The sequence below is a fragment of the Xiphias gladius genome, chromosome 18 (assembly GCF_016859285.1).
Source record: "Xiphias gladius isolate SHS-SW01 ecotype Sanya breed wild chromosome 18, ASM1685928v1, whole genome shotgun sequence".
Lineage (NCBI taxonomy): Eukaryota > Metazoa > Chordata > Actinopteri > Istiophoriformes > Xiphiidae > Xiphias > Xiphias gladius.
In genome coordinates this window covers 2,540,036-2,561,077 of record NC_053417.1, presented here as the reverse complement: position 1 = coordinate 2,561,077, position 21,042 = coordinate 2,540,036, and the positions used below count along the sequence as shown (strand labels likewise).

Here is a 21,042-nt window from a genome sequence, read left to right as displayed (position 1 = left end):
AAAACACCAACACTCCTGGTCCAGGTGGAAAAAGACTTTTCTAGATAATATAACCATTATATGGTTAACAGGTGTTTCATATGAGCAACCACGAAAAGAAAAAAAAAAAGATGAAAAGACATGACAAAAATATTAATGGCTAAAATTTCTGATTTACCAACTCACAAGTGTGAGATAGTAGGTTAAATTATTCACTTGGTACTTACTGTCTCCGAGGCCTGTGACGTTGATCTTGCTGATGTCTACTGTGGGTGCCACAGCAACATTGAAGGGGCTCTTGGGAATGTGATCTCCACCGTAGGTCACAGCAACTCCCAGAGGACCCTGGGGTAGGAAGGGGAGCAGTGACATAGATGTGATCATTCAAATTTTTAAGTAGGAAAGGGTAGACAGAATGCCTTGACTAATAGCATAAGATGAAGCATATAATATAATATAATATAATATAATATAATATAATATAATATAATATAATATAATATAATATAATATAATATAATATAATATAATATAATATAATATAATATAATATAATATAATATAATATAATATAAAACAAAAATAACACCTGGCAAATCTAGCCTGTTTCTAATTGAACAAAGCAGTTCTGAAATTTCTGAAGATCCAATTTCCAGATGTAACGAACTAGGATAACTGTATTCAAAACACTTTCATACTTTTTTTTTTTTAACCAGAATTTAGCTAACTATTCTGAGACTTTTTGTCCGTCCATACCAAAAACATGTGTCCATGACTGAATCCAGTTAAAGGAATAGTTTGACATTTTAGAAAATGTGCTTATTCACTTTCTTGGCAAGAGCTGGATTTGAAGATCAATACTACTCGGTCTCTTCATTAACTATGGAGCTAGAGCCAGGAGTGATTATCTTATCTTAGCATAGAGACTAGCTAGCTAAGTAAAAAACAAACAAACAAACAAAAAAATAAACAAAAAAAAACAGGCATACTGACATCTCTTAGGCTCAGTAATTAACACGTTTTCATTTGTTTAAACTGTACACAAACAAAAATGAAAAAAGGAAAAGTGGCCAACAACTTTTTGCAGCACGTAATCCCCCCCAAAAAACAAATAAAATCACTATTTATCTTTCTTTTTTTTTTTTTTTTTTTTTTACATTTATGTTTGTGTTCAAGTCAGTGCTGGTAGGTGGAATTTGTTACCTTCGGAGAGAGCAATGCTAGCTGTTTCCAGTTTTTATGCTAAGCTAACTCTGTTCTCTAGCTCGAGCTTCCTACATATCAATTTTCTAATCTAACTCTCGGCTATAAAGCAAATACATTTTTTCCCAACAATGTCAAACTTTTCCTGGAATATGTGTAGAGAGACATGGAATAGACTGTACAACGCAGAGAGTAGCTGGAGAGACTGGATGTTCATCAAAATTGTTCGTATATGTGAGGCCTTCTCCCATCTTACCTGCTGCACAGGTGTGTATTTCACTGTGTGTGTGTTGTCATGGTTGTTGATGAGTTCAAAGTCCTTGACAGCTTCTCCTTTGGTTGGGCCACTGAAGTTGCAGTCCAGGTTTGCCTTTCCAGCTCCTTTAGTACTCACAGTGAAATGAGTGGGCTTGTTTAATTCAACACCTGAGAGGGGGAAAGAGAATTATTCTCAGTTAATGTGAGTCTGGACTAAAATTTAGTAATAATTCACAACATTTCATATTCATTTCTGTTTCTCAAACTCAAAAATTCTGGCTTGTAGGATATAAGTCAGATTTATTTCAGCTTTGTTTCATTTAGGTTTGATTGAAGTAAACAAAAAAATTAGGTAGCTGGTATGAGCTTTGATCATTTTCTGTCACGGTTTAACAGAAAATGGGAAAAAGAAGTTGCAGATTTATATATATAGAGATAAATTTAAATATTTTTCCCACTGAACAGGTTTCTTACCAGTGCGACTGAGTCCTGGTCCCTCTGCCTTGACTTTGCTGGCATCATGAGAAGGATCAACTTTGACCCTAATGGGCGTCATTGGAATAGCCTGAACAACAAACATAAGCAATACTGTATTCAAACACACGTTTTTAACACACAGAATACACTCTTCAATCCTCGATCCTACACATGCACATTCTGTTCTCATTCATAATTCAAAGAATGATGAATGATTCAAACTAACCTGGTCAGCAAACAGGACCATAATGGTGTAGCTGCCTGCTCCAGGAGGAGTGTATTTGACAGTGAATGTGTCGTTGTCATTCCTAATAATGTCAAAGTCTATGTCTGCCTCTGCGGGCCCCACCACTCCAGGGGCGCACTTGATTCCTATGCTGATGTCACCTAAAGACAAGAGACAAAAATCATCATAGCACACTCAACAGTTCAATTAATGAGTTATGGGGAGAAAAAAATAAACAACCTACAAAGATAAAAATGTAGTCTGCTTCATTAATCAATTTTTTGGCCAGTGGAACCAGTTAAAACACAACAGTGACATATTAACATCCTTATAAAGTTGTCAAGGCATTATTATTAGCAAACAGTTGCCTAATCACACATTCACAAGACACAAAGCAACATTAGCATTCTTCTGGAGTGGTGTTTCTGGCCATCGGGTGGATGAGTACTCACTCTACAGTCACTCTATTTCCAGCTCTGTTTTGATCTCCACTAACTCCTCAGGGAAACATCTGAGTCATTAGCTGCTGCATACTCCACTTTCTGCTCTAGCTAGTCACTAACTTTGTCTGTGTACAAAGTTAGTGACAGTGGGGTTATCAGAGCTTTTTTACTGAAAACAGCTGCCTGGCATCTGCCTGGATCAATGACAGTTGAATTTGCCGCCTGGAAAACCAAAACAATGAGCTGAAAGGCACTAAAATGTTCTATAAAGCAGAAATGCAGAGTTGTGTATTAATTATCTGTGGTTTGCAACTACGAGTGACCCCTTTCAAATTACACATAGTAATTTGATCTTTTGTTTATGTACAAATATTCATTATTGCAGCTTTAAATACACTGCAGATCTCCTGTCAAAAATTACTCATATGGTTTATAAAACATCAGTTATTAAGGATGCAACCTTTTTTTTTTTTTTAGCTTTACCTTGACCAGCCTCTGAGCAGTCTACAGTGAAGTATGTTGGCTCGAAGGCCTTGAGGCCAGTCTTGGCTACCCCAGGTCCTGACACCTTCACCTTGTTTGGATGACAACCTGCTCCGATATTCATCTGTGGTCAAAAAAACAACAGCTAAAGAGACTTTTCTGTGATAAAATGCCCTTTGTGTAAATGCTAGGAAAAGTAAGCTGTCTCTAAATGTGTGTCTCTGTGTACTCACCCTGAATGGGCTGTCAGGTATGTTGACGCCTCCCCAGGAGACCATGACAGTGTGTTTTACAGGTTTACGTGGGGTGTAGGTACAGGTGTATGTGCCATTGCCATTATCCTTAACACTGACATCCACAGGAGTGCCTTCACCATCCTGTGCAGGTGTGGAAAACCAAATAGTTAAATAAGACACAACTAATGAAATGCTAAAGTGGAATAGATTTACAGTATGAAGGTGTATAAAACAAACACAGATGGGCTGAAACAGGTGCAGATCATCCTACACATGCAGTAAATTTCTGGTCATATGCTGACACACACATAGCCCTACCTGAGCCACAATCTTCAGAGGAGCTTTTCCTCCTTGCTTTGCATCAACTGTGAACTCAGTGGGCTTTCCAACAGCCAAACCACTGCTTTGAAGGCCTGGACCATATGCCTTAACCTGGAATAAACACATTCATGGTGCTTTAGGAATATAGTTCTGGATTTGAAGAGCTGCGCCAAAAATTATTTAAACATTAAAATAAATAACTAATTTCATTTTTTAATTTTATGTGTGTTTTGCAGCTGTACATTATAAGTGCGCATGTCCCTGGGTGTGTGCATACCTTGTCAGGGTAGAAGTCTTTGCCTGGTGGGTTGACAATTTCAGCCATGAAGGGAGAATGCTGGATGTCTTCGTTGTTGCAGAGTACATGCACAGCATACTCTCCAGGCTCTGTGGGCCAGTAGCGCACATCACAGGAGCCATCGCCTTTGTCGTCACATTCAATCTTAGCCTGAGATGGACCTTCAACAGAGAAACCTGAACAACGGGGGGGGGGGGGGGATAAATAAATAAAATAAAATAAAACACATCTGAGAAGAGCCGTCAGTGTGTAAATGAAGATAAAACTTTGCATACTTACCACAAACACATACTTTCAGGATTGTGCGTGGACTGTGTGTGTTACCTCTGTCGTCTCTCTTGCCTACTTACCCAGTGTACCAACATTGTCTCCAACAGCCTCCACCACAAAGTCAGCAGATTTGCCAACAACGCCACCGTCCAGTCCTGGACCCCAGGCCCTCACCTTCTGCTGGCCGGCCTCAGCGCCAATCTTGACCTCAATGGGACTAAACAGAGCAGAGACTGATCAGTCACAATGACAACTTACTGCAGCTCATGTGTAGTATTTGTTTTTACGTTAGTGTGTGTACCTGCGGGGGATGTGCTGTCCTCCCCAGGTGATGGTGATGGTATATGTTCCGGGTGTGGTGGGGTAATACTCAAATCCGTACACACCATCTCCAAGATCTTTCCTTTTACATGGCTCCTCAAGACCCTCTGTAAACACAGTGCTGCACATCAGTATCACAGGGTATGATAACTAACATAGCTTACAAAAGTTTGAGGTTTACACCTACATAAATTGATTCTTTGGGCACTTGGGGCAATGTAACAAACTTTAAACATCACTTATATTGTAGTTAGTGTTTTTTGAGCGTTTTTCCTCATCTGAGGGTCTATGGACACAGGATGTCATATGTGTACAGATTATGCAAATTTGTGAATTGTGTATTAAACAAAATTACTTGACCTGACCATAAAGCTGATATGGCCAGTTTTGCGAAGTTAGTGATTTTTCAGCTGGGCTTGGTGAATTTTAAATCCCCTTTAGTGTCTTTTTTTTCCCCAAAAAAGAGCCTAGGGACAAATCTAGCAACTTTTTAGGCAGACCTTAGCTACTCTACCTTGAGGAGAGTCATCAGTTGATGAGATGACAGCTGTTTAAATAATTATAATAATAACAAGTAATGACTGTTGAGTCTAACAAGACTAAGAGTCTACTGCCATGCTAGGTGCTCTATGAATCTATACTTATCGGCATAGCAGTACTTTGAGCTAAATGCAAACTAATGCTAACATGCTCACAATGACAATGCTCACGCGCATATAATCAGGTATAACGTTTACCAATGTATACCATGGCGTTGGCCATCTTAGTTTAATGTGTTAGCTGGCTAACATTTGCTAATTAGCATTAAACACCACAAGCTAACTTTGTCTGCAGTTTGCTGTTGCTGGGAACAAGGCTGATGAGAATGGTGACAACTAACAGTAAAGTAAACCAATCCAGAGCAAGAAGCTGAAAGATGCTACAACGCTCTGTAGAAACCTGAGAGGAACTGCACAATCAGGCGATAATTCTCTGTGGGTTTGTCACTACAAGAAACTCCTTTCACATAACAAAAAGTAACTTGAGCCATTGTTAAATATTGATTAGTGTAGCATTAATAGGACAGTATTAAATCTAGTATAATTTTTTCATGTCTGAGGATTGTTAATCTATGGTTCAAAAGGGTTTACAATCTACTTGCAATACATGAGACCTTGCCTAAAGTTATGTTACAATAAGATTACCATTAGTTGATAAATGAATGGGCAACAGTAAAAACAAGACTGGTGTTTGCAGTGTAACTCACTGGGGCCCTTGATGGAGACCTTGAGCTCCCCAGTGCCAGCTCCTTTGGTGTAAACCTTAAAGTCTGCAGTCTCCTTCACCCTTAGGCCCTTTGGCTGCAGACCACGACCCTTAGCTCTGCAGAGGCTGGGGTTACATGCTGTGGAGAGACACACACAATGAAAGAATGAGAGAGAAACAGACACAGAGACAGCCCTCAGTATTCTGACTCCAACATTATAACCACTATAGAGTTCAGTGGTGGTTTCAGTGAGGAGAAAAGGAATGAGGTGCGGGGTGCATGATATGAAACCAAAACATTTTCCATCCAAATGGTACATTCATCACAATTAAGGGTTGCTGGAAAACTTTCAGTGCTTTTCAATTGTCCTTTCTTCTACCCCGCACACCCCTCTGTGCCTCTTATCCATCTATCTTATCCTGCAGAGTGAAATCATAAACCACAGTATAGGAAGTGAGCCTTTATCCCCACACAGGAAGTGGAGTATCCTTCATATCTCCTAATTAAACGTGTATAAAATAGGAGCTGCTGACTCACAGTTGGACACCCTGCAGGAAGCAAAGGAAACCCCACAGGAACAGAGGCTATTGAAAGGGGCAAAAGATATTTTCCAGGGAGTGGACTATTTGGTACTCTAAGAAAAGGGATACAAAAGGTTATTTTATTATATTAAACCCTATTTTGATGGCAGAACCACTATAAGTAATGATAATTCATTAAAAATAGAGAATGATTTGTATTAATAAGACGGTTTATCTGCCAGGTTAAGCTGAAAATGTAATCAACTCAAAATGTGTTCTTATTAATGGTGTGTTTATGATATATGAAGCATTTTTTAAATGATTTATCAACCATTAATAAAGCCATTAGTTGTAACTTATAGGTGTGAGCATATGTTGGTGTATTTCTTAGTCGAGTATTTCCTCATGGATATGCTGCAATCTCCTAAGAAGGAGACAAAGTACTGGGGATGCTTGAGTAATTTTGAGTTTAGAGCTTTACAGGCAGATAATTCACACAACACGCATATAAAGCCAGTCAACACAGGGACATTAGTCGCAAGTCAAGACATGCAATTCCACAAAAACAAATATACAGAGCAAAGGATAACTCAGTCAAATATCTACACAGACACACAGCTGACCCACTCATTCATGCAATTACACAAACACGCACACAGTGGGTACCCAAGAGAGATCCCAGGAAACAGGAAATGACAGCAGAAGGAAGAGGCCATTCCAGAGAGAGGACAGTTACCACCAGGCCTCTATCAAAGAGAATAAGGGAAGGAGGGAGGGGAAGAGAGAGAACATAGCATCCAGTACAGTGGCAGGAAGAGACAGCAAAGCATTAGACACAACTAAAGAAAAAGAGTGAGCAAATATTTAAGGTTTTAAAAATGTCTCTTGTTGCCTTTAAGATTTACAGAGGACTTTGCTATAGCTGACAGTCATTGAGGCTGAGATTTTGGTTACTTAGGTGATTTACAAGGAAAAACATTTAGTAGTAACATAAAATAAACACATCTGTATACAGGATGAATTATAAACAAGGTTTCTCAGTGACTCTGTAATAGGACTAGTACTGCTAAAGAATCAAATCTATAACTTACCCTCTCCCACATTGACGGTGAAGGGACTCTTGCTGATCTGACCACCAGCAAATGTGACATATATGGTGTGCTGGCCCTCCTGGGTGGGTTTGTAGGTGCAGCGGTAGCTACTGTTGCCCTTGTCCTCGATGTTGTAAGTCACTGTATTCTTCTTGCCAGCAGGGTCCATGATCATCACCTCCACCTCGCCAACACCAGCACCTGACAGATACGGGAAGGTGATGAGTTGATACAAGAACAGACAAAGTGCGTATAATATGAGTAAGAGGACATGACGAAAACACACCCATTCAGACAGCTTCAGTTTCTAACCTGATGATAGTGGAAAAAAAATCAAACCTTTGTCACATTGTCCGTGTTATTACCTGCTGTGTAGACATCAAAGTAGGTGGACTTGTTTGCAATGTTTCCTGAGGGCTCGAGGCCTGGTCCCTGGGCCGTGGCCTTGCTGGAGTCTCCCTGAGCCATGCCGATCTCCACCTCAAAGGGACTCTTAGAGATGTGCTGCCCTGCAAACAGCACTGTCACCTACAAAGCAAAAATGAGAGCGTGAAAATTGTGCCTCGAACCCCCAGGTCCCACTTACAGGGTATACAGGGTATATGCAGGTCTTGAAAAGTCTCAAAAAGCATTGAATTCAGTTTCTTCAAAAAAGGCCTTAGAAAACCTTTAATTTACAAAGTCTTAAATGTTTACTCTTGCCTGCTGTAGGCAGTAATATTAGTTATAAAATGTTTGTTGTTGTAGGCTTTTGGGAGATGTTAAACACCTGTAAACCAAAAATGGGAATTGTTGTGACAGAAGATTGTTATTTATAATTTATTAATCCATCCGTACATTTTATGTCAATTATTCAGGTGCAGATATCATCACTTTAATTTAGTAAGGCCCACATGGTCCCTTAGAGAGTTATATCAAAGTCATGTAAGATCAGTCTTATGCAATAAAAATAAACTCTTAGCTTACCTTGTGCATGCCTGTGACTTTAGGGATGTAGAAGACAGAGTAGGTGCGGTTCTTATCATTGTTGGCTGTCACTTTAGCCTGAGGAAATTTTGAAAAAATTAACAAAAAAAATAGTATGCCATGATGACCATAAAAAGACAGTATCTCCTTAGTGCCAAACACCCTAAAATTACCAGTGTCTCACCTCCTCTCTGTGTCCTGCAGGGTCTTCCACATAAACCAGCACCTCTCCCATTCCTGCACTGATAGTCTCAACAGTGAACACAGCTTTCTTCATCACAACATTACCTACAGGCTCAATACCTGCAGAGAGGAGAGGTGGCAGGAGAGTTAAGACAGTACATTTAAAAATGTCCTGTGCATATATTCATATAGGATCCTGGACTGACACAGAAAAGGCTGTGGATACCTACTTAATGCATGCCAGTTAACATCAATGTCAAATTCAAGGTAGTATCCAGAAGAATCTACAGAAAATGGATGAAGCTAAATACCTTCTTAGTGCCAGAGTCCAAACTCTTGGACTAACTCACAGTTTTTGGGTCCATGGCTGTAAACATGTAAATCGTCCCTGCTCTAAACTGATCCAGATGCTCAACTAAATGCAACTGCGTTTGTTTCCTTGTTGAAGTCTATTTGCAGATGTGTGTGTGTGTGTGTGTGCGTGTACCTGGTCCATAGGCGCGAGCCTTCTTGGGGTTGAGTTTGGGTCGCAGAGGAGCACCAGGCTTCAGTTTAGCCTTAGGGAACTGGGACAGGTAGGTCATGACTGAATGTTCGTCAACATTGGGGTCAACGATCTCTTCAGGGGTTATCACCTTAGAGACAAAGACAAGAAAAATGGTTTCTAAATGAAAGAGCAGCTTTTTCCTGGTTAGCATATTTTCTAATGAAAGAGAAGAGAAGCTACAGCTGTACAGCCTGAAGCAGTGCGTGATTACTTGCAATGGAGCCCATTACCCACAAAAATTAACTGAGTTGTGTTGTGATTTAGAGATCATACCAAATACCAACCTCAGCCTTGGCTTAGAAAGTACCTGTGGCAAACTCTCACGCAAACCAGCCGGCACCCACTCATACAGACATGCTCATTGTCTGATTTTACTACTCACAGAGACAGCAGGGAAAAGGACAAAGCCAGTTACTTAGCAGAAGCAGAGCTGATGGCGGAAACAGCAGCGACCACAAAGCCAACTGTCAGCACGCTATGCTGTGCCAACTGCCAGCACTGTGCCAATCATGCCAACACAACACTGTCAGACATTCACCAGAGCAACCCAACCCAAAAATTAGCACAGTAAAACTAAATTTGGTGAATTCTATTTAAAATGTCCCTATCAAATGTTGAACTTTTCATTCTGGACAAGATGTGGATAAGATGTTTTAGTTAAGGTTGTGTTGATTCTATACATGGTATCAAAGTAAACATCCCACCAAACCCAGAACTGTTGCAGAATGATAATTAGGATAAGGGTAAGTCGGGTGGTATTCTGTATTTTTCATATTGTAAACATACAAATAAAAATGATCAAAATGAAATACTTTCCAGAGCACCAAACCTGCAGCTAAAAGTAGTCCCCAACAAATGCACTATTTCCTCCGCTTTGAATAATATTTGCTAAAAGCTAGGGATGTCCCGATCAAGTCTTTTTTGGCCCTGATCCAAATCAGAGAGCACTGATTTTGGGTGTCTGCCAATACTGAGTTTGATATGATACTTATGTTTACGTAACCGTTGATTATATATGAATCTGACACATCTTATTTATTATGAGTTACTTAATCGAAATGCTGAATGTCCTAGTTCAGAAATATGACCTTTTTAAGCCTAAATTATTATTTGTGATATTAAGGAAAATTTAAGTGGGAGAATGGATTTGTCGGAACTTCAGAAGAATGCAGTCCACTTGCAGCGGCAGTGATGTTACAGAGTAGAGGTTCTTCCCTCACAAACAATCTTTGGCTGAGTACAGACACCAGTTTGCAAAGAAAACACAAACCTGATAACTGCCAAGTTTAATTTTGGCATGCCATCACAGAATTAACAATAGTTAGCGACAGCTGATATAACCTACCGCTGGTGAGAAGCTGCAAACTGTATGTTTTGTACACTGATCTTTGCTGATAATTGGCATTGCATATTATAAAAATTGATGTATTTTTCCAACCTCAGTGTCATTCTAATTTTTTTATGCCATGAAATCTGCACTGTAGAGCCCAGTAGTGTTAAAGGAAAGCAACGCAAGCAGGCGAAGGTGACAAAACACAGTGGAATGCAGTAAAGAAGGATTCTGATCGGCTTTATTTTAGCCGATATGATCCGTTAAAATATTACTGGATCAAAAAATTATTTATTAAATCTACATAATGGAGAGAGAATTTTAGGGGAATGTGGTCAAAATGGATTAGGTATATCATCTCACGGCGACCAGACCTGCCTTAACTGAAACGGCCATCTCCACTGTACTACTAAGGAGACTATTATAGCGAGCAGATTTTTGTGGCTAAATGAGCGTGTGAGACATTGTTTTTTTTTTTCAAATGTTCAGTTACTTAAAGTAAAATGAAAGGGAGAGCAAAAGGGGGAAGATAAGCTTTATTTGGACAAGGCTTAATCCAATAATTTGAGTCATGTTTATATTATTATGTATTTATGTAAATTTGATTATTTTAGTGTTCAGGACATCTACTAAAAGCGACAGTGCCGTTTTAGGAAATTACTGAGTGTTTTTCAAAAACAATATGTTTGTGACCCTTATTAAAGATTTACACCTTCAGTGTGAACCAGTGGGCTTGGGGCTGAGTGCAACAGACAGGGTACAGAAGTCAGATAGTATTGGGAGATGGACTAAAACATTGTGGGTTTTGGTCTTTTCATGAGATTTGTGGATGATTTATCCCACTATATCTTATTTTAAACATATAATAGGGTATAGGTTTATCCTTGTCAAGTCAGGTAAAACTGAAGGTAAACCAACTTAAGATAACACAAGGTTAGTACAAACAGCTGGCCCAAGTATAAAACATTAGAATGAAGTAGGTTAAAGTGATCCTATGTAGCTTTTCCTACAGAGTGACAACTGTGGTAACAAACAAGCAGTTACATGATAGTGGTAAATGCTTAAAATGTGGTATAAGGGTGAAGGCATGCTAAACATGGTGCAAAGCGAAGTTCAGCCCTATTCATTTTGTGTGAGACACAAGTAACTTATTTCCGACAGCACTGTGAGATAATAGGAGACGCAGGACTAGCCAAAGTCCTTGTTCAGTGCAAAGCCATGTTTGGTGAGGGCAATGTTGTACAATTTATTCACTTCCAGTGTGTCTTCACCATTATCGGTAGCATAAATAAATAAGAATGATAAAGTCAGCAAAACTGATTCAGTAATCTCAGTTACACAACTATATGTATCTCAAGTTTGTTAACATTAGCCAACATTAACCATTAGTACACCATAAGGCTTTGGTCATAAAAGACTAAGTAAGGCTGTAACAGCATTCCCCTGTGTATTGCTTATGAATTAAACTTTTCATTTGTATTTATTTCAAAATAGCTTCTTTGTCCACTGTAATGGTATTTATTTTACCTGTGGGATGCCCAGCCAGTCGTCAGCTTGCTGCATGGCCTCACGGGCGTTATCCACTGGTTTGGTCTGATCCCACTGGTCCCAGTCAGGACACAGACCTGCAGGAAAGAAAGGAGGCGAGTTGGATTTACTACAGAAAGCAGTAGGGCATTAATTAGTCATTTAATGTATTTAGGTAGAACTATGTCATGACAATATACAGAGATTTATAATGATAAAAGGCAATTCTATTGTGTAAATTTAAAACTAAAAAATTGTATTTAAAGCTCACAAAAAACTGTTTTTGTAAGATTACCATTAGTACTATAACAACATTACCAGTACTACCATACAATAAACGTTTTGCAAATGTCAGCTAAGGCAAATCATGAAGCAAATCAATGATAAAAATCACAGTATAATAATATTCTGCATACGTTACATTTTGTCTTGCTAAGTGAATGCATATGAGGGAGCATTAAGAACATAGTTGCAACACTTTATTGTTACTAAAAGTCAGTATGTGAAGTGTCTTTGGAATAAAATAATGAAACAGTATTTTTGTTGGATTAAGGGGCATTTAGTAAACATGAACTTCACTACACAAAGAAACAGAGCTTCTCGTGTTACAGCCATTCTGTCTAATTATGGCCAACATTTGGACTCCAAAGTTACAGCCTTGATGACATCCAGCTGATAAAAGGGAGAATGCAAAACATGCCTAATCTATATTTGAAGGCATTTCTGTAGTAGTAATTAGGTGAGGGGCCATATAACTGTCTCTGTGGCTCCTTAAGATGTCTGCCCTTGAATTTCTCCATTGGATGTTATGATATTCCTTCATTATTACACAAATGTATCCTGGCAATGTGTCTGTGTCAGCAGTTATTTCTTTATTTGTTCGTAATTGACTCAAGTCTGTGGGTAGTTATTTTTGGACAATGTAGGGAAATGTTTTGCTGGAGGATGTAAAAGCTTTGGTTGAATCCTTATCTCTGGCTCGAAGTTGTTGGTGATCCACAGGTATGCCAAACATCCTGAGTATGTAAACATAAACCTCCTGTATGCCTCATTTTCCTTCACCTACATCCCTCCTTCCCTCCCTCCCCATGTCTCCGCTTCTCATGCCCTGATCCCCCTCTCTTCCCACTTTGCTAATTTAACAGAACTGTAATGGGAAGGTTCAGTACTCCGCCTCCTCTCCAAACTGATCAGCTCATCATCACCCCTACCCTCAGTTTTTTATCTCGCACTGATGAGAATTACGCATTTATGCTGTCCCTGACCTGACCTCAGATCTGCAGCTGTCAGCTGCCTAAGAATTGCCTCAAAGAGCAGCTAGCGTGGCTGTACACTCAGTTTAGTTTATATTCTAACTTTCCCACTCACATTTAAGATGCAAAAGAATTTAAATACTGTATAAAACTGAGATATTCAAAAATTATCACTTCAAAGAGCTATGGGTAAGTGTTTCAGAATACCCTGACAGAGCTCTTATCCTCCAGAGATAAAGGTGTGTAGCAAATAGAACTGGCTGGTGTTAACTTCTGTCCCTGGCTGTGGATGACACACAAGCTCACCACACGCACCCACACATTCTAGTTCTTCACCTCCACTGACCCCCGAAAAACGCAAAACCATGTCCCCACCCTCCGCACATACACACAAATCCTTCTGCAAGACAGAAGATCATAAACGATGTTCCCAAACACACACTTTCCCTCACCTGGAGCACAGCTGTCAACCAGGGCACCCAGGGCCCGGCCGGTTTGCCAATCTCTGTTGAAGTTGGTGATTGGAAGCTCGGGCAGTTTGTTCTGGATCCATCCCAGCAGCCTCTGCTTGGGTGTCTTCTGCTTGCCGTCATCCGCCTCCTCCTCCTCGTCCCACATGGGCATTGAGATGGAGTAGTGCAGGATCAAGGTCCAGATCAGACCCAGGATCAGCTTCAGGTTCCCATCCACGATGGCCTTAGAGTCTGGAGTCCAGAGGAAGATAGATGGGGCATATATGAAGTCATATTACCATGCTGAAACATTCATACAAACCTGAAAAACTGCCATCCAAATCATAGAGGACAGACACATACTTGTTATTTGGAAGTATAATTTGAAAATTTGCAAAGATGATTTATAGATGCAGCCGTCCTTCAAAATATAGTCAGGTCTAAATGACAACAAAGAAGGTAGAGAGGAGAAAAAAAAAATGCATAGGAAACAGTTGACCAGTTGTTTGATCTTTGACCCACTACTTAACCCTCAGTGTTTCAGAAGTGATAATCTGTAATGATCTGTGCTTCTAATTTTAATTTTGTTTTTTTATTTTTGTACAGATTTCAATCTGGCTTCAGACCACTGAAACTCATTAAAGGTATAGTCAGCAATTCTAATCCAATACACTTTTTCTCAAATTCAGTAAATATCTCCTCATGGTCCACTAGCTGTCCGTTCCGTGTGTGTGTGCTGAAAAAAAATTTGGTGTTCCTACACAGCCCTGGCTCTGTAGATGGGAAACAAACTGAGTGGCTCAGTTTGGGCCACACAACACTATTCCAGCCAATAAGCAACAGGGGGTGTTTATGCTTGTGCATGGGACAAGGGAAAGAAGAAAAATGGAGATGGGGGAAGGGGGCAGTGGGAGAAAGAGACGGTAAATCTGGCATATGTCAACGTGCTGAACTCCACAAAATAATCACATTGTCAAGAAGGAGAGAAGAGGAGGAGAAGGCCAGAAGAACAAAAACTGAAAAAGAAGTGTTATGATCAGGCAAGGGCGAAGAGCCGCGTTAACATCGGTGAGGCTTTCCAACTGTGAAGAGACCTCAGAGAGTTGAAAGGCATGAAGCCAATAGGTCAGGATGTTTTGTCCCATTTGCTAATGTTTGTGATAGCTAATCCCGACTGGTTAGTTAGGAAGCAGGTGTCACATTTGCTTGCCCCTTGTAAAGCTAAATTACTTGCCCTTGGACATCCAGCTTACTTTCTAGTGCAGAATATAGTGTTGAAGCAATGTTAGCCATAGTAGCAGGAGCGTTGTGAGTGTCGCTGTCTGCAGCTGGTGTGCTGGCTCTGGGAAACCATCTTGTTCTCTCCACGTTAGCTTTGCAGAAGCAACTGTAGTGACAGTTTGCTAAGCCATAACCTAGCAAATGTTAGTTACAATACTTGCTGTCTTGTTTTCTCTATATCATGGTCTCTTAGTCACAGACATGGGTGAAAACAGAACCTCCTTCGTGGAGGTTATAACTAATTCGACTAACTTGTTTGATGACGTTATATTAAAATGTTTGTTTTACTTCAGCCATGAGAAAAAGTATCCACTCCCACACCGTATAAGATGCTGGTCAGCTAGCCCAATTGTTAGTGTCGTTGCCTCAGCAATGCGTGTCCATGAATTTGGGGGTGGTGCTTCTGAAGGAGCTCTGAGGGAGGGTTGTATTCAAATATTAATCTTTCTCCAGAATCACTTATTCCTCCTTTCAACACCATTCATCTAAACATTAATTCAGGTAAAACATCAGTTGTGGTGCTGCTTGATCTTATCGCGGCCTTTGATACTGTTGGGAATGGAAATACGGGTTGGATTACCTGGTCCAGTCCTCAGTTGGTTTAGATGATATCTCAAATGAAAGACCTATTTAGCCACTGGTGATCATAAATCTGAGAGGGTCTGTGTGATATGTGGAGGGTTCAATTCTTGGGCCATTAAAACTCAACCTGTACATGCTCCCACTAGCCCAAATCATGCACAAAAAAAAAATGCCTATCATAACTACGCAGATGACACCATGATTTCCTTAGCTCTCTCTCCTAATGAATATTTTCCCACTGATTCACTATGCCAATAGAATTCAATTTACTATATTTAAATAAAAGGAAAAAAAGAATATTGCCTTGTTTTTAGTGTCTCTATTTTATTATCACACCTTCTATTAAGGAAACTTTAAAATGTGTCTTTCTCCATCTGAGACATAATCTAGGTAATCAGTAGAGGGAGACAAATTTTGACAGTATCACGATAAGTGTAGAGGGAAATTTCCAGATGAATCATATTGCAAGAGTTATAAATATTCACATGGGAACATCTGAGCAAAACTATTTACAGCTTTATTACAAAATGTAATACATGCATGTTCTACCTGTTTTTAGTCCAACCACCAACCTCTGCAAAAATGTTGATATTTTCTAGATTACCATGACCTGTTGTTGGAAATGTTTTGGATAATTCACACACTTAAACAGATTTAAACTTTTTAACTTACACACCAGTCCATATTGCAACAGGATGACAACAGCATGTCTAGTGACATGTTTGGTTCTTCTAAATTGCATCTGAGGCATTTGTCTGTGTTCAGACAGAACCACACGCACCGCCGCAAGCAGAGGAGAAAGCAATGCCACCAGAAGCGAGCCTGGGCATGAGGAAGATAACCACACAGACACAGACACAGACACACACACACACACACACACACATTGCACAAGAAGCAGCTGATCAGGAGGGATGATTGCTTAGGTCTAGCCTTGAGGAAAGGGTGGAGCAGTGTGTTTGTGTGTCTCCTTGCAGATGGTGATAAGAACATAGTTAAGGAGGAAAAATGGGGTTAAAGTTCGGGCCCTCTGTAAGGATTTTAGACTAGGTTCTGATGGCTATCAAGGGTGTAGACCCTAAACGGGGCCCAATAGGTTTCAGACTCTCTGTATTGTGTCTGAAAAGTTTGGGGTCTGTTAATAGAGACATGCGTGTGAAGCCCACTTCTGATAGCAGCTGTGTCCAGTTAGCAGTTTCTCTATGATTCCAAACTTTTCAAGACTCCGATAAGGGCTGCAGAAAGCATGAAAACAGAGAATAACCCTAAAAAAACAACACGAAAATCAGGAGAGCTTTAGGCTATTCTAATTTCAGAGCTACTCACATCTTTCTCAACTTAATGTGTTTTCTTATTGTTGTCTAGACTGGAATAATTGTTGGGAGCACAGCAGCTCAACCTCAACAATGAGGTCTCAAATTTTTTATTTCTTAGATATTTTTGCATAGGAGTGCTGGGGCTGCGGTTGGAGGCTGGGGCTACTGAAAAGGCTGAATATTTAACACCTGCAGTAGGAGGGCCTGAAAGCTGTTTGGCCAAGAGCTGCAGCAAGGGTTTGAAGATGGGGTCAGAAGGGATGGGGTTCTAAATCAAAAGGGGGGGGGGTGGTATTTGATGCATGATGAAGATGCAGGGGCAAAGCAGCAACACAGTTTGGAAATGAAGGCTGTTAAGCAAATCTAATGCACAGAAATACATACACACCTTACATCAGATAACTTTAAATTAGAGGAGTTCTTTGCATACATGCAGAAGTACATCTGGGACATCTCCCAGTCTATCTCAGTTGTCTGTCCGTCTGAATTTGCTTTCAAACAGAGAGATGTGCTCGCAAACTGTCAACCCCGCTATACATGACATGTCAGCTGCCCCCAGTGGAAAACTACACTCCGCCTAGTGATAAAAGAGAGTGGGGTCAGACAAAAAGCCTTTTTGGATGACCCATCACCATGGGAACTTAGAGAGCCGGATCGTTATAGCAACAGAGTGGCAACTCAGTCTGCTCAGGAATGATAGGAAAGAAAAAAAAGAGGCAAACCAAGAAGCAGAAGAGATGTAAGAGACAGGAAAGAGTAAGGAAAGAGTGATTGTAAAGGAGAGACAGAAAGCAGCGGAGAGGGGAGAAAAGAGAGAAATGTTGCCTGAAGAGATAAAATTGACTGACAGCTATAAATTGTCATTTGTACGGATAGGAGAGAGTGAATGGTGCATGCGTGTGTACCACAGGTTGGTGCTTGCAGCAAGAATGTGGATCATCTAAAGCATGGGTGTGTCACATAGCAGCCTGACAGCCACCACAGCATAATCAGGACAGGACCACAACATCACCAGAACAAGTTCAGAAAAAGCCACAGTGATCAACTAAGGATTACTTTAAATATTGATTTTTACAGTTAACTGAATAGTCATTTGTGTATAAAAACTCAAAAACAGTGGAAAAACTGCCATCACAATTTTTTCTTTTTCGTTCATTTTCATGTCCAGTACAGAGCATTGTTTCAGGTTTGGACAGCAGACAAGCCTGTCATCCTCCTCCAAGTTTTGTTAGGACGTAAATTCGCTCACACTGTCTGATAATGTGTGGTTATGTGTTGTTCTTTGATTCATGCCCCTCACACACAAAGCCACTAAACATGCAAGGAATCTGCCAGCATTCCCGGCAGACCACAGCGCACCAAGCCTGATGGAGCCCATATACGGACACAGACTGCTGCAGACTCCCCCTCTGCTGACTCATGCCCCCACCCCCCCACACTTTGTACTAGTGTGTGTGTGTGTTTGTGTGTGTGTGTGTTGTGAGAGAGCGAGAGACACAGAGTGTGGAGGCTACCGTATGGAGAGTGTGTGTGTCTATTGATGCTCCTCTTGCCCCCAAAACTCCCATGACTCATCTGTTTGGCTCGTTGCTGTCCCCCCCCGTGCTATGACATCATCCCAACCTCTGACCCACAGCCTGACCTGATCCCAGCCACTCGAGGAGGGAGAGGGAGGAGGGATATGAAAAAGCACAGAGAGGAGCAACAACAGGGGGGAACGGTTCTGCACAATATTCAGGTTGTACTGCAACATCTGGAGCAGATTATTCCTGAGATCTTGTAAGGCGAAGGACAAAACAGCACAGCAGGTCTGGATAGTCCTGAGGTCTCTCTCCGACCTTTCAATCACTTATAGCATGTTTGTATTTTTTCATACATGATATATAATAATAAAATATAAAAAAGAATCACAGGACTGTCAGGAGAATGAACGAATCTTTCTGCAAATAAAGCATGGTTATGTCATTCAGTTGTCAATTCACGTATGCGCAGTCATTAGGGCCCACTCATGCCAGAAGGTGACCCAGCTAAATTCAATCACGTCTTCGAAAAATACAGGGTTGCCGTAGTTTGGTGATGTGGTAACTACTCGCAGGGCTCATAGGTGAACTACTGTAGCTTTTGAGCTGACGGCTAACACCCTAGCCAGCCAGAAAAGCGCTAGCACTAGTTAGTCACACTATTGTTATTGAAGAGTTTAGCTCGTGGAGCAAATGAGTTTGCTAGCATCCCTCTCCCTCACTAGACGTTATAAAGCTTGGTCTCTAAGTTTACACGGTTTATTTAAAAAGATGTATTTGTGCCATGGACTCCTCTCTAATAACTGTCTAACAAACCATTCCGTCATCATTCTTTTTTGGAGTGGTTTAGGCTCCAACAGAGGAGGTTTAATAAAACTGAATAGTGCGACACAGCCAATAATCTACAAAAGTTTCTGCCATTTTGGGCTGTCCTGCTCTCTACCCCATCAAAAGGTCAGCATCAAGATGTCTTACTACTGGTCAACGGCGTGAATTTGTGCGTCAGTTCGCCAAAGTTAAACATGACAAGGAAAGTTCACTCAGATTTAGTTCACACTCATGAACCAGTCCAGTCATTGCAGTGACTACACTGAAATTGATTTCACTGCATGATTTTGCTGTTTAAATGCCTGTGTGACTGGGTCTTTACTGTATGTGCTCTAGAACTTGACTGATAAAATCGCCCAGGAAGATACATTAGTTATTGCAAATATATTTGTATCCGTGTATATGTTGGCCATTGAATAACAAGAAACTTGCAGTGCATAAATGGAAATATATGTATGAAACACTTTAGAAACATTAGATGGCAGCAATGGTGTCAAAATTCACACATCAGTTGGGCTATATGTATTCAATGTGCAACTGTATTGATGACTGGTTTTAAAACAATGGCAAGTATAATTTAAAATGTCATGAAGTTTGTACATTTTTATTTCAGTAATTGGAATAAATTAAATTACACTGAATCAAATTACAGTAATTTACCTGTAAATTAAATTACATGTAATGTAATGAAATGAAATTACATTACATACCCACCATTATCATTTTAACAATACTCTCCACACAACATTTGCCTTTAGTCTGTATTGTAAATAATGAGCGAGTGGGACTATATCATGTCGGGCATACTGAACAAATTTACTTGGCATTTACCTGGCAGACTTCTCAGACATTAAGATAGTCAAAGTGTGCTAGGTCTAGCTGTATACTGGTGCCCACACAGACACACACATGCACAGAACAAGTCATGTCTGGAAAAAGGGGGAGAGGTTGGAGTGACCAAAAACCAGTCAGACAGAACACAGTGAGGAAATGTCACACATTCCACAATGCCCTTATCTCTCAAACACACACACCCACACATGTTTCATATAGTAGCCAGTACAGTGTCTGCCTTAGCATTATGTTCCAATAATACAAAATAAAGATGAACTATAGGTCATGAAACTTAAGTAAAACCCAAATATGAAAAAGCAGACTCCTAAAAACTTCTCAAAAGCATTTGCTTTACAACTGTGACAAGAATTCATCTTATAGCCTAAAACATCTAAAAGATGAAAATCTTAACTGGAGCTCTCTCTTCTTTCCCTCGCTCCTCCCTCCCACTTCTAACACCATGCAACAAGCCACACTGGAGCTACTATACTTCCTCCTCTTCCTTTCTACTCCTTCCAGCCACCCCCCCCCTCCCTCCCTCTCTCTCTCCCTCCCTCTCTCCCTCCCTCTCTCCCTCTGCTGGAAAAAAAAAAGTTCCTCCTGGTTTTTTAGCCTTAAAAGGGCAGAAGCAAACGGGATCTTGGCAGCCCTCCCATTCCCTGGGCTCTGGTTACAGACAGAGGGAGGAGGGAGGACAGGACAGGAGAAGGCAAGGGAAGGGAGGCAGAGGGGGTGGAAGAAAGAAAAGAGAAAAAAGGCAGGGAAAAGTGCTGTGTGGGACAATTTTAAAGCTTGCACTGACAACAGCACCCGCTAAGCATGGGCTGAGATATGTTCATTTGAGTGAGGACACCAGATAGGCTGAGAGAAAATGAAGTTTAAAGGGGATAGGCAAGGGGAAAAAAATTAAAAACATGAGGAGAACAGGGAGCAGGGAATGGGGACAGGCATAGAGGCTGAGGAGGTGAGAAGAGGACACAGACACCACATAAAATGATGAATGAGGAGGTTTAATAAATACCATGCAGCTTTAATCAACTGTTTCCTGGA

The 21,042-nt window shown here is 40.5% G+C and overlaps 1 protein-coding gene across 2 annotated transcripts in view; it reads right to left on the bottom strand.

Annotated features, from left to right (window-relative positions):
- Positions 1-21,042, bottom strand: part of flna (filamin A, alpha (actin binding protein 280)) — a 53,093-nt gene that overhangs the window by 17,574 nt on the left and 14,477 nt on the right. For both annotated transcript variants that reach the window (XM_040153354.1, XM_040153353.1), the window contains 18 exons: positions 13,632-13,883; positions 11,927-12,024; positions 9,010-9,157; positions 8,524-8,642; positions 8,340-8,417; positions 7,739-7,901; positions 7,374-7,574; positions 5,762-5,899; positions 4,496-4,622; positions 4,275-4,411; positions 3,904-4,100; positions 3,624-3,737; positions 3,303-3,446; positions 3,070-3,193; positions 2,144-2,304; positions 1,915-2,005; positions 1,439-1,608; positions 207-324 (listed from right to left, as the gene is read on the bottom strand). In XM_040153354.1, coding sequence (XP_040009288.1) covers positions 207-324; positions 1,439-1,608; positions 1,915-2,005; positions 2,144-2,304; positions 3,070-3,193; positions 3,303-3,446; positions 3,624-3,737; positions 3,904-4,100; positions 4,275-4,411; positions 4,496-4,622; positions 5,762-5,899; positions 7,374-7,574; positions 7,739-7,901; positions 8,340-8,417; positions 8,524-8,642; positions 9,010-9,157; positions 11,927-12,024; positions 13,632-13,883 — 2,580 coding nt within the window. The remainder of the gene's footprint in view (positions 1-206; positions 325-1,438; positions 1,609-1,914; positions 2,006-2,143; positions 2,305-3,069; positions 3,194-3,302; positions 3,447-3,623; positions 3,738-3,903; positions 4,101-4,274; positions 4,412-4,495; positions 4,623-5,761; positions 5,900-7,373; positions 7,575-7,738; positions 7,902-8,339; positions 8,418-8,523; positions 8,643-9,009; positions 9,158-11,926; positions 12,025-13,631; positions 13,884-21,042) is intronic.